General features: G+C 34.0%; 1 protein-coding gene across 3 annotated transcripts in view; it reads left to right on the plus strand.

The window, feature by feature from the left end:
- Positions 1-13318, plus strand: part of FAM83B (family with sequence similarity 83 member B) — a 137288-nt gene that overhangs the window by 117279 nt on the left and 6691 nt on the right. For all 3 annotated transcript variants that reach the window (XM_069070646.1, XM_069070644.1, XM_069070645.1), the window contains exons 3-4: positions 6151-6315; positions 7388-7512. In XM_069070646.1, the coding sequence (XP_068926747.1) occupies positions 6151-6315; positions 7388-7512 (290 nt within the window). The remainder of the gene's footprint in view (positions 1-6150; positions 6316-7387; positions 7513-13318) is intronic.

Raw genomic sequence — 13318 nt, forward strand, 5'->3', positions numbered from 1 at the left:
TACCAGGTAGGTAATTCTTGGTTGTAGTCCTGCCTTTGCCTTCCAGAATTCATGACTTCTAGTCCTTTAATGTTACAGCTTTTAAGTCCTGCGTAATCCTGATTGTGGTCCCCAGTATTAATTATTTCTCTCTGGCTACTTGCAAATTTTTTTCCTTGACCTGATGGTTCTGTAATTTGGCTATCGTGTTTCTTGGAGTTTTTATTTTGGGATCTTTTTCTTGAGGTGATCAGTAGATTGCTTCCAGGATATTAGGGCAGTTTTCTTTGATGATTTTTTTGAAATACGCTGTCTAGATCCTCCCTTTGATTTTAACTTTCAGATCATCCAATGCTTCTGATATTGTCTCTCTGAGATGTATTTTCCAGGTCAGTTTTTTTTTCCCATGAGGTATTCAACATTTTCTTCTACTTTTTCATTTGTTTGAATTTGTTTGATTGATTCTTGGTGTCTTGTGGAGTCATTGTTTTCCACTAGCCCAATTCTAACTTTTAAGGAGCTGTTTTGCTCAGTTGGCTTTTTTACTTCCTTTTCCATTTGGCCATTGTACTTTTTAAGGAATTGTTTTCTTCAGTGGATTTTTGTTTCTCCTTTTCCATTTGGCCAATACTACTTTTTATGCAATTGCTTTCTTTTTCCAAGTTGTGTCTCCTTTTTTTCTTCTTTCTCTTCCTTCACTCTCATATCTTATCACAATTTTTCTTCTACCTTTCTTATATGATTTTTAAACTTTTGTTTGGAGTTCTTCCATGAGTTCTTTCTTGACTTGAAACCACTTCCCATTTTTCTTTGGAGTTTTAGTCATAGGTGTTTTGACATTGTTGCCTTCTTCTGATTTTGTGTCTTGATCTTCTCCATCACCATAATAACTTTCTATCATCAGATTCTTTTGTTGTTGCTGTTGTTGTCTTTTGTTCATCACTTTTTTTTTTCCTTTTAAATTTGAGTTATGTTCCCAGGATGGAAGGAACACTGTCCAAAGTTTCTTGTGACAGGGGCTGCAGGCCCCTGGCTGTCTACCTGGTGCTACACTGATGTTGCTCTGAGGTCCTGGGAAACTCTTAATGTCTGGTGCTGTACTGCTGAGGGGATGGGGTGGAGCATGGTTGGCACTTCTGGAAGCCACGGGGTCTGGCAGCTTACCTGGTGCTCAGCCAGGACCAAATGATGGTTTCTGGCATGTGCTGAGGCTTCTGGGATGTTTCTGCATTTCCCAGAAGCTTCACTGAAGGCATGGCTGCTGGCATGTGCCTGTCTGTCTGGGGCTATGGTGAAGTACATGGAGGTCTGGCCACTGGAGGTTGCCTGTTTGACCAGGATTATGCTGAATCATACAGTACTTCTTAGAGCTAGATTCTGGTCATTTCATGCTGAGGCAAATAAGAAGTCCTGGTGTTGTCATTTACCTGCTCCACTACTCTGGACCTCAGGATCTCCCACTGATTTGTTGAGGTGGGACTTACTACTCACTTTCTGGAATGTGTCCTGTTCTGGATTGTGTTCCCCTTCAGCTGAGTGAGACAGACCTTTTTTGCCAAACTTTCAAGTTTCTTGGGCTAAAAAATTGTTTCACCCTATCTTTTAACTGCTATCTATATGGATGTTTGGGGGGTGAATATAGGAGAGTTATGGCAATATACTGCTTACTTCTCTCTCCATCTTGGCTACTGGAACTCAATTCACGCATTTTAAAGATATGTCTTGAGCTTCCTCATAAGCCTCTTTGAAGATACCTTCAAAAATCTTCCATTCTAAAAAAATAACCTTATGAATTCTATGTTTCTTGTGAATTTATTTCCTTACCTTCCATCTTACTACAGTAAAAACATTTCAGCATCTCAAAGAAAGTCATATGTACTCCCTGCTTCACAGGATTATTGTGAGGATCAAATGAGTCAATATATGTACTTTGCAAAAACTTAGAGCAAGCTTTTTATCTTCATCTTACAAATAAGAAAAACGATTGAGGGAAGGTAATTTACCAAGTTGCAATGCTAACAAATGGTAGAACCAATGTTCAAAGCCATATCTTTGCATTATAATTCCAGAGTTCTTTGCAGCATAAGATATTACCTTAGTAAAATAAGGCAGGGGGATGGCTAGGTGGTGCAGTGAATAGAGCACCAACCCTGGAATCAGGAGAACCTGAATTCAAATCTGTCCACAGACACTTAATACTTACTAGCTATCTAACCTTGGGCGAGTCACTTAACCCCAGTTGAACCTCCAAAAAAAAAAAGCAAAAATAAATTGTAAAAAAATTTTGAATATAAAATAAGGCAGGAATTATGAAGAATCTTGTATACTATATTCTGATAGTATAATAGCAAATAAAATGTGATTGCTTATGGTGCTATCTTGCTTAATTTATGTATATTTTAGAAAGTTTGATACTTTATAGGTGTGTAAATAATATGATTATAATATCTTGCATGCAAATTACCCTTGCTTTTAAATAACTTGATCATGATCTAGGCAGGACAGTTACAATTATGCCATTTTAAATATTGAAATAAAAGCACTTTAAATACCTTCCCCAAAGTCATAAAACTAGTAAGTTCCTAATCTTGGGAATGGATTCTAAGTACTCTGACAGCTAATTTACTTTCCATTATGCCAAGCTATTTTTGCCTTTCATTTGATTCAAGATAGTGCTTGTGTATATTTCTATATATCATGAGGTATCAGGCCCTTAATCAGGCCCCTACTCTACCATAAAATCATATTAGCCTTATAGAACCTGGCGTGTTATAGATACCTGTGTATTTGACCTTTCCATTCATGGCTCAGAGTGCTTTAAAGAGGCTATAAAATCCTCCACAACACCCTAAGGAGTAGTCAAAAAGTCTTGTTTTGTAACAGGGGAACTAGAGACTTCAATAAATTGCATGACTCAGGTGATATCAGATAAGCATGTCAGTTGTACCTAGGTTAGCCTCCTGCATCCTAATCTAATGCATTATGGGTTGACTGAAAAGACTATCAATAAGCTGGCTCCTTCAATGATGGTGATCATCTAGTGGCTCAATACTCATTTTTTTTTCCTGCACATTAATATTTCTTCTTTTGATTATTTTTTAAATTTATAAACATTTAGGTCTTTTGTTACTTCAAATGACCTGACATATTAATAAATATATTTCCCAGGTACTAATTGGATTTTTTTAAACCAAAAATGACCTGTAATGGATGTTATTTGTTGATGTTTTTCAGTAGTTTTCAGTCATGTTTTACTCTTTTAAACACCTTTGGAGTTTTCTTGGCAGAGATACTGAAGTGGAGGAAATGGAAGAAAACAGGATTAAATGACTTCCCCAGGATCACATGACCAGTGAGACTCAGAGACTGAATTTGAACTCAGACCCAGTGCTCTATCAACTGTGTTGCCTAGCTGCTGTTGTTTAATTGAATGCAAATAGTATTTTTCACTTACAGAATAGGATTTCTTAACTTATATATTCCATGTTATTTTTAGTGCATATGATCACATTAACCAGTTATTTTTGTGTCATATAGACTGAATTTAAAAGTGCCTGATTCAAGAATATCGTTGGGTAATTTAAGAAGTCATCTTAATTTTCTATGAAAGAAAATTATCTTTCTTAGGAAGGCTAATTTTTAAAGAAAATATCTAGTATAGGAGTATCATATTTCTCATGATTTTTCCAACCATTATTTAAGGTTTTATTGATAACTGTTATTTTTACATCATTTATTTCTTTGCTGATATTTAGCTTTCCATTGTAACAGAAAACAAAACCAAAAAAAAAAAAAGAGAGAGAGAGAAGCCACAATGCCCTCTTCAACTCACCTCTACCTGCCAACAGAGCTGCCATATCTTACAGTGTATATAATATTCCACAATGGTAGTTTCAAACTTCTCTAACTAGTGTGGAATTGCTCTATCTGTACTCTAGTGTGAAGATTGGCTATTACAATTTGTCAGAATTAGATGACGTTTCTCTTCTGTTTTCACCTGTGCTATTTCAAACTGATCTCACGATTCTTCTGATTTCACTCTCTAACCGTCTGTAGGGGGCGCTCCACGCTTTTCTGACTTTTCCATACTTGTTGCTAAACACCAATGTTGTGTTCAGTCTTCTCAACTTGTTTTGAAAGAAGCAACAAAAAGAAGTTAATAAAAGAGCAAAGTTTCCTTGTTCTGTACTGCACCTCGAGTGTTTCTAGCATACACCAGCATATCCTCAAAAATAAGGGAAGGGGTTATTGATTGTACCTTATATTAGAAAGAACATATTGCTGCTAATCCGTTTGCTTAAAGCAGGTGAAATTTCAATGTAGATTATAAAAATCAAGAATTTTTTAAGTTAGCATATTTGGCCATAGTATAATATTTGATTTTAAATAGTTTAGCTTGATATAGCTCAGAAATTGCTATGAACCATATTAGTCTGAAAATAGGAAACACATTTTCTCTCCAAACTGTTTTTTCTAAAAGTTGATCACAACATTTTTGCTTCAGAGAAATGTCATTTTAGGATTTCAGTCTATATTCAGAGATGCCCCATATTCATACTGAGATGTTAGATTTCATCTGTTCAGAGTTCTGCCTATTATTCCCTATGTGAATTTAATAGTAATTTAACCTTCTTGGTTCTACTTTCTCCTCTGTAAAATGAGGAAGCTCACACTAGATAACCTCAAAAGTCCCTTCAAAATATAAAGTTCTCTGCTTCTATCTTTTACCATCATTACTACTTCTGCCATTCCAGAAACCCTACATCTGAAATTACTTCATTTACTCTAATCCTCTAACTTCCCAAAATACTCTTCTGTACCCATTAATTTTGGCTGTTTTCTTGTCCTTTGAGCATTGTCATGGTATGATAATATCATTCAAAATTTCTCCACGGTTATTTTGGTACCTTTAGCTAGATGACTTCCCTTCTTGTATCCTGCTCTTCCATTTCAAGAATTCTAAAAATTCAATATCTTCTAAGGAACATTTCTTTGCTAATAGTAGTTCCTTCTAAAATATAATTTGTAACTCATTAGTACATAATTGCACTTAGTCTTTGAATTATAGTTATGACATGGTTTATTTAGTCAATATATGATTAATTTATGTGCTTAACATATTTATTATTTTTTCTGTTCTATGCCATAAAAACACCCATTTATTTTGTACAGTGAAAATATTTTATAAAATAATAAATCATGTTAGATTTGATCTGGTCACGGTTCTACCACTTATTCCCTATGTGAATTTAATTGTCGCTTAACCATCTTGGTTCTACTTTATCCTCTGTAAAATGAGGAAGTTCACACTAGATAACCTCAAAAGTCCCTTCAAAATGTAAAGTTCTCTGCTTCTATCTTTTACCATCATTACTACTTCTGCCATTCCAGAAACCCTACATCTGAAATTACTTCATTTAATCTAATCCTCTAACTTGCCAAAATACTCTTCTGTACCCATTGATTTTGGTTGTTCTCTTGTCCTTTGAGCCTTGTCATGGTATAATAATAGCATACAAAATATCTTCACGGTTATTTTGGTACCTTTAACTAGATGACTTTCCCACTTGTATCCTGCTCTTTCATTTCAAGAACTCTAAAAATTCAATATCTTCTAAGGAACATTTCTTTGCTAATAGTAATTCCTTCTAAAAAATAATTTTTAACTCATTACAACATAACTGCACTTAGTCTTTGAATTTTAGTTATGATATGGTCTATTTAGTCAATATATTTAATTTATGTGCTTAATATATTTGTTATTTTTTTCTGTTCTCTGATGTAAAAAAACACCCATTTATTTTGTACAATGCAAATATTTTATAATATAATAAATCATGTGATAGGATTAAAACTTTAGAGTAAGAAGGTTGTTTACCAAGCATGTAATTCAATCTCCTGATTTTACTTATGAGGAAAGTGCAGCTAAGAGTGGGGAAGTGACTTGTTGAAGCTCATCCAAATACAAAATGGCAGAACCAGTATTGAAACTCAGGTCTTCTGACTTTGAATCCAGCGACTGTACCCCCATACTACACTACCTTTCCATATGTGCCAAATAATTACTTGCTTACTAAAGTTTTGGTGACAATAAGTAAAATTAAGAAAGCAATTTATAGCCATCTGTATTATGTATCTCAAATGGTAAAATGGTCTTCTTATTCTTTACAGGTCATTGCCCTAGTAATGGATATGTTTACAGATGTGGATATCTTCAAAGAAATAGTGGAGGCATCAAACAAAGGGATTTCTGTATATATTCTCCTTGATGATTCCAACTTTGGTCAATTTTTAAAAATGACAGAAAAGCAAGGATGTCAAATTCAGAGACTCAGGGTAAGGAAATCAGTTTTAACAGGGTGCATATCACATCAGTTCAGTAATCTATGTAATGTTAATACACAATTGAAATACAATTATATCTAATATATTATCTAAGATATACACACACACACACACACACATATACACACATATATATGAGTGGTAGGCTATTTAATTCCAACCAGTCCCCACATTTATTTTTTGGGGGGGTAGGGGGAATATAACTTAAGTTGTACAAATACAGAAATTTTCTATCTTCCCTTCAAGGTTGAAAAAGTTAATGTTTAACAAATTTGTATGTCAGAACTTAGCACAATGACTTACATATAATAGGCATATGAGAAATCCTTAATGATGATTTGATAGGTTAAAATTGTGTCTGTGCAACAGACTGTGAAAAGCAAACTTATCAGTTGGTTGTTATAATCATCAAATGGGCTGGAGGGACTATGTATTTGACTTGTTTTTAATTATTTAAAATGAAACTTTCTCTTTCTGTATTTTTATGTAATTGAAATAGCTTCAAAGTAGTATCTCTGAAAAACATCATGGTTGATGTGGAAAGTCACTGTATAAAAGTTGCCAGAAGTATATGACCAGAAAGAAGGTAGATTGCTAATATAGTAAGAGTGAGCCATTATCAATGTGCAAACTGTTCCATTTATAGCCATGCACTCAGTGTTTAGGGATCTAAAGGACATCCCACCTCTTGTTGAGTAGTGCTCCTGTGGAAGATTTATGGAAGGACATAGAGAAATGTCTCTACCTACTGGGGCAGCTAGATGGCTCAGTGGATAGAGTTCTGGGCCTGAAGTCAGGAAGACCTGAGTTCAAATCTGTCCTCATGTCCTCATCTTCATATCTGGAGGAATACCCACATCATTCATTGCTAGCACAGATCCATCTATGTGTATTGTCATTTAAATTATTTTGGTATCAGAATTCTAAAATGAAATGAATGGTTTGGATTAAATGACCTCTAAAGTTCTTTCCATCCCTAAATCTTAAATCCTATAAATTTTTCATTTTTAAATATGACCCTTTTAGCCAAAATTGTAACTTTTATGTTTATTCTTTTTTTTAGAATATCAGAGTGAGGACAGTAAAAGGTCAAGATTATCTTTCAAAAACAGGAGCAAAATTTCATGGGAAAATGGAACAGAAATTTCTTTTAGTTGACTGCCAGAAAGTTATGTATGGCTCCTATAGGTAAGAGCAATATATGTGAAGTAGAAATAATTAGCATTTAATTAAAATTATTTCCTCTTGTGGTCTACTCTTTCAGTGTTTCATAAGCAATGTCCAGTAGAAACAATAGGTTCACAAAGCATCTTATAGACATTAATTCATTTAGGACTCAATAAAACCCTGTTGGGGAAGAAATGAGAGTTATCATTATCCTCATTTTACTCTTGAGGAAAAAGAAACTCATACTAATTAAGACATCTGGATGAAGAACTGAATTCAAATCCAGATTCAGACACATTATTAATTTTGTGGCCATGGATAATTCACTCAACCTATTTCTGCTTTGTTTTCTTCATCTGTCAAATTGGACCATCCATAGGGTTTTTTTTTTAATAAGCAATTGGGGTTAAGTAATTTGCTCAAGGTTACACGGCCAGTTATTTCTGGGTGTGGTGCTTAGTATCTTAGTCCGGATTTGATCCCCAGGTCATCCCAACACTGGAGTCGGAGCTCTTACTCGCTGAGCCACCTGGCCACCCCGGTGTTTTTTTTTTTAAAGACACCAGATCTTTAATGATACTTTTCCATTAAACATCTCAAGTTGCCAAAGAAGAGAAAGAATCAAAATGCATCTTGAAAGAAAAGATTATTCATGCAGTGACGTGATTTTTTTTTCTGTATTACACAAGCTAGATTTTAATGGCAAACAATGACAGCCACAGCACCACATGACTCGAGGACTCCTAACCTGTCAGTAACAGAGCTTACAAGATGAGCATGTTGAGCCCACTTGGTGAGACACCTGCAAATCTTAAAGCACCATATTAAAATTAGATGTTGTTGTTTTTATGAGGATGATGACGAGTAGGAGGAGAATGAATATGAGGAAGAGGAAGAAGAGGAGACTTAGCCTGGGTAACCTAGTCAGTAAGTCTGAGAGCTTGGATTCCATGCAAGGTCTTTCATGACTCAAAGTCTACAACTTTATCCAACATTCTATCCTACCTGGACTTGAGTTCATGTCTTGACTTTGACACATACTAGCTGGATGACATTGGACAATTCACTTAGGTTCTTAGTTCTTTATGCTATTTTCTAAAACTGTAAATTTTAGAGAAAGTAGTAGCCTTCAATAGTTTGAGTTTCTTCATTCAAGAGTTCTCTGTACCAATGAAATCCCCAAATTTGTCCCAGTCTCTAATATTATCCTAAGAAAAGTCTAAGTGAATAGTTACACAGGGTAAAATCATATACACTGTAGAGAGAGATGTATGGATTACAGCACATTTTCCTTATTATTCCCACCATAATTATTGTCCATAACACACCTCAAGGAGTCTGATAAGGTCTAAAGGATCAATCATACCCTCTACCACTGTGCTGTCTTTTCAAGTAAATTAGAAATTTAGAAATATTGAAGGTATTCCTTTGGTCCTAGTCATTCTCTAGACCCCTTTTGTTCACATGCTGTTTGGCATCACTAGAAGCTCATTGTAAACTTCTCTTTTTTTTCAGAAGCTATAATGTGGTAAGTCAGGCATTCAGAATTTCTTAAAGGTTTTGTATGTATCCACATAGCACAGTTTATACATAGTCTGGTCTAATAAAAGAACACTATCTATGGAGTCAGAGGAACAGCATTAAAATCTTGCCTCTGATGCTTTTTTCCTTTCTGTGACCAGGGGCAAGTCATTTAAATGCCTTGGACCTCTATTTCTTCAATAAGTGAGGGAATTGGACTAGATGGCCATTGAAGCCCACTCCATTTCTAAATCTATGCTGTGATAGCTTTCCTAATCAATACATTCAGTTTCTGGACACTACTCAATTCACTAAAGGTCATTCATTTCACTATTTATTATAATGAAATATCCCCTCATTTCAGTTTCTATAGTTAATTCCTTAAACACTATACATTTTGGTATTTTATTTTCATTATAAACTTAACAAACTAGACATAAACACTCCATTACACAAAAAATAAAAAAGAGGATTGTATATGAGCCCGAAAACTTATTTTGAACTTATACTTTCCAAGAACAACAATTCTCTCACTGCCATCCCATCTTTATGTGATTATGATACATAATTCTCTAATACTGGCTTCTCGTCTTCTTGTTTTTCTATTCATCACCCATGTAGCTGAGTGCTCCTAATGAATTCATGAAATTCTTCTAACATTGTTCATGTTTTCTAGTCATAACACTTTTCTGCTTTGTTTGATTCTTGTCACATACCTCTATCATTTGAAGCCTTAATGAGAATTAAGCACCTATCTTCTGCCAACCTTCACTTATAGCTGATTACCTCTCCACATATTAAATTGAAAATATGGAGAACATGAGATATGAATTCTCTCAATTTATAACCCCTTGTTAAATTTTCACTACCATGTCTATGCTGTCCTTGAAACCTCACACATATTAAGTAAGCAAACACTTCTTGAGCCTTCAGAATCTGGGCACAAGACACTGTGCATTTTCTCAAAATACCTCTATGTGTCTTTTGCTTCCCATTCCTTTCCATTTCTTGAAAGCCCATACTAGTAAGTGTGCTTAACTTTCTTTACTATCATATCTTTTGTATAAAAAGATTAAATAAAGTAGCATGTGAAGTACTTTGGAACTCTCCAAGTGCTATTTTAACTTAAGGTAGTATGACATGGTGGTTGAGGAACTGTACTTTGAGTCAGGAAGAAATGCCTCCTCAGCCATTTATAGACAATGTAGTTCTAGACATGAAACTTATCTTTTAGCTTCCTTAGTTTAATCATATATTAAATGAGTGGTGGGTAGATTTGAAGGTTTCTAAGTTCCCTTTGAGCTTTAAAAGATCTGTGCTCCTTTTAGAGAATCATTAATTTCCTTCTCCAATGGCCATTTCTGCTTTCAAAACTGTGCAGTTCTTTCATGCTTCCTAGGAACTTTAAAATTTGAATTGTTTATTCTTTTACTTTCTTCTTCTTTGCACCTCACACTCTCAAATCCATTGTTAAGTATATATCATCTTTTCCATCTCCAATAAGTTATCAAACACTATTTCCATGTCATCTCTTGCTTTCAACCTCTTCTCTAATTTTAATGACCTATTGTAATATTCTAAATGCTCTCTCAGTCTCCATTCTTACCTTTTACAATCCACCCTAGCCATTTTCTACCTCTCCAATCTTCTTCCATTTTACTTCCATCCATGTGCTCTGTCTTCAACCATATTAGCTTCTTTGCTATTCCTTGAATATCACATCTGATCTTCCTTCTCCGTGACTTTTCACCGACCATTTCACAAGTCTGGAGTGCTCTCCTCCAACCATCACCAAAACACATACAACCTTAAAATCATAAAATCCCTAGATTCCTTTAAGGCTCAATTCAAGTGTAGTTACCTTTAAAAGACCTTTTGTTTTGTTTTTTATTTTTATTGCTGGTTCTATTCTCCTTTATAGTAACTTTCACTTTTACTTTCTATTTTTTTTTCTTTTTGTTCTGATTTAACCATGTTATTTTTTAAAATTTTATTTTCTCATTTTATTTTTGCATCCCCAATGACTAGCAGCTTTTATGCCACTTAATAAATACTTCTGGATTAATTGATTTTATGCATTCCTTCCTCACCTTTACCTTTCAAAAATTATTTTCTGTAAGGCGTGGCTATGGTGCCATCTCCTACATGAAGTCTTCTATGTTCTCTTATCAGTAATCACATTTTACATGGTAATATCTTTATTTATATCCATGTGTGATATCCCCATTAGATTTGAAAGCTCCTTGATAGTAGGGATGACACTGTTCTCATCTTTCTATATTAGCACCTAGCATAATGTTTTATACATAGTAAATGCTTAATAAAGAATATATATACATACACACATTATATATATATATAAATTGTCTGTCTAGAATTAAGCCTTTGCTTTACATTTCCACAAATTCTTACCTAGTTGCCCACATTATTACCCCACATATAGATTGCAGCAATCATCCCTTAACTCTGCCTCGATTCTCTTTGCCCTCCTTTGCTTTACATTTCCACAAATTCTTACCTAGTTGCCCACATTATTACCCCACATATAGATTGCAGCAATCATCCCTTAACTCTGCCTCGATTCTCTTTGCCCTCCAATGCATCCTTTACATAGATGCTAGAAAAATGTAGCTCTGACATCACTTTTACCTCTTTTGTTTCTGCCTCATAAACTTGTAATTACTGTCTCTTAACTATTTTTCATCTCATGCTATATCTCCTCAGGAAAAAAAATTGTAAACCCCACACCTTGCCCCCAGGAGAAAGCAATTGCTGTCTCCTGTATCATTGTTATATTTTCTCTTAACCCCTCTGTCTTCATTCAATCACAACTATTTACATCTGTTTACTCTTCTGTATGACAGCCTGAAGAACATGAAAAGTGTCATATTTAACTAGCTCTCCTATGGTGCCTACATATAACAACTTTGCTTAATGAATGAATAAAAAAAATGCAGATTCAAGCACCTTAGCTTTGAATTCAAGACTTTTCCCACCATCTTCCAATAACACAGATTTAGAGCTGAAAGAAATTTTAGATGTCATTTATTTCAGTATCTCAATTTACAGAAGGTAAAACTGAGGCACAGAGAGGACTCTTTATTTATTTTTAGCCACAGTCACACAGATAGGACATTTCAAAGCCAAGATTCAAATATGTTCTTGTTCACTTTCATCAGTATGTACTGGTAACATCATCTGGACTGTTAGCTAAGAGGCTAGATCTCCTTTTTCTTTATCTATCTGCACACTACCCAGAGTAGTACTTAGCATAGAGTGTATAATCAGTAATTTTATTTAACATTTCACTGACTCCATATATTATGCCATACTATCTTTTATAGGAAAAAAAATTGAAAGGTTTCCATAGTTTTTGAAGTGGTAACTCTATGCAAAGGACTGGAAGTTTTAAAATGATTCCTTTTAATAAATATCTAGCCTTATTTCTGGCCCAGACTATACATGACAGTTGTTATATCTTCTGCTTTCCTTTAGTGCCTTATAACTATTGTATTTTATATAAAAAATTGTTTCTGTAGTTTATTCCCCAGTGTAATTTATTCTAACTGGAAGCCACTTTGTAACCTGTAGATAATTTTACATTAAATTTTACTTTATATTTTTACATTAAAATTATATTATTTTAAACAATAAATTTACATTACATATATTTTCATTAAACTATACATTTTTATAGGTTGTCTTTAAGTTAGCTTTTGGAGCTGTTACTCCCAAGATCTCTTGTTGCTTTTTAAAGCATCCATCATAATAAATCATGGTTACTTATTAAGTCACAATGATAAGATTTTGTCAAAGTGTTGAGACTTTATGGACCTTGCCTTCAAAGAGTATTATCATGTCTAGTCTTTTTAACATCACAGATGAAGTGTTGTTTTTATAAATACTGCTCCGCCTCATTTTTTGTTTAGCTAGATATAGACATAGTATATAGATAGATATATGATATAGATATAGACATAGCTATCCTTATAAGGATAGTTAAATAAATATAGATACGGACATAACAAAAGAAAGATATAGATATAAGAGATGTGTATATTTATCTACATCTATCTATATCTATTTATATAAGCATATCTCTCTCTCTATATATATGTATATGTAATATCTGATGCCAGTCTTTCAATGAGGTAAGCAGAAATGCAAGTTACACTTTTAGCCTTCCTAAAGTGTTCTGTTTTAATGTGACATATTTACCCCTAAACAATTAGAAGTAAATAAAGTTGCCAATGAAGCCTACACTTATGTTTTTGTAGCATTTAATAGAGGAATGCAAAAGTCTTAT

The sequence above is a fragment of the Petaurus breviceps genome, unplaced genomic scaffold (genome assembly GCF_028583685.1).
Source record: "Petaurus breviceps papuanus isolate PSGF00001 unplaced genomic scaffold, PetGlider_PUasm1.0 90822, whole genome shotgun sequence".
In the NCBI taxonomy this organism is placed as follows: Eukaryota; Metazoa; Chordata; class Mammalia; order Diprotodontia; family Petauridae; genus Petaurus; species Petaurus breviceps.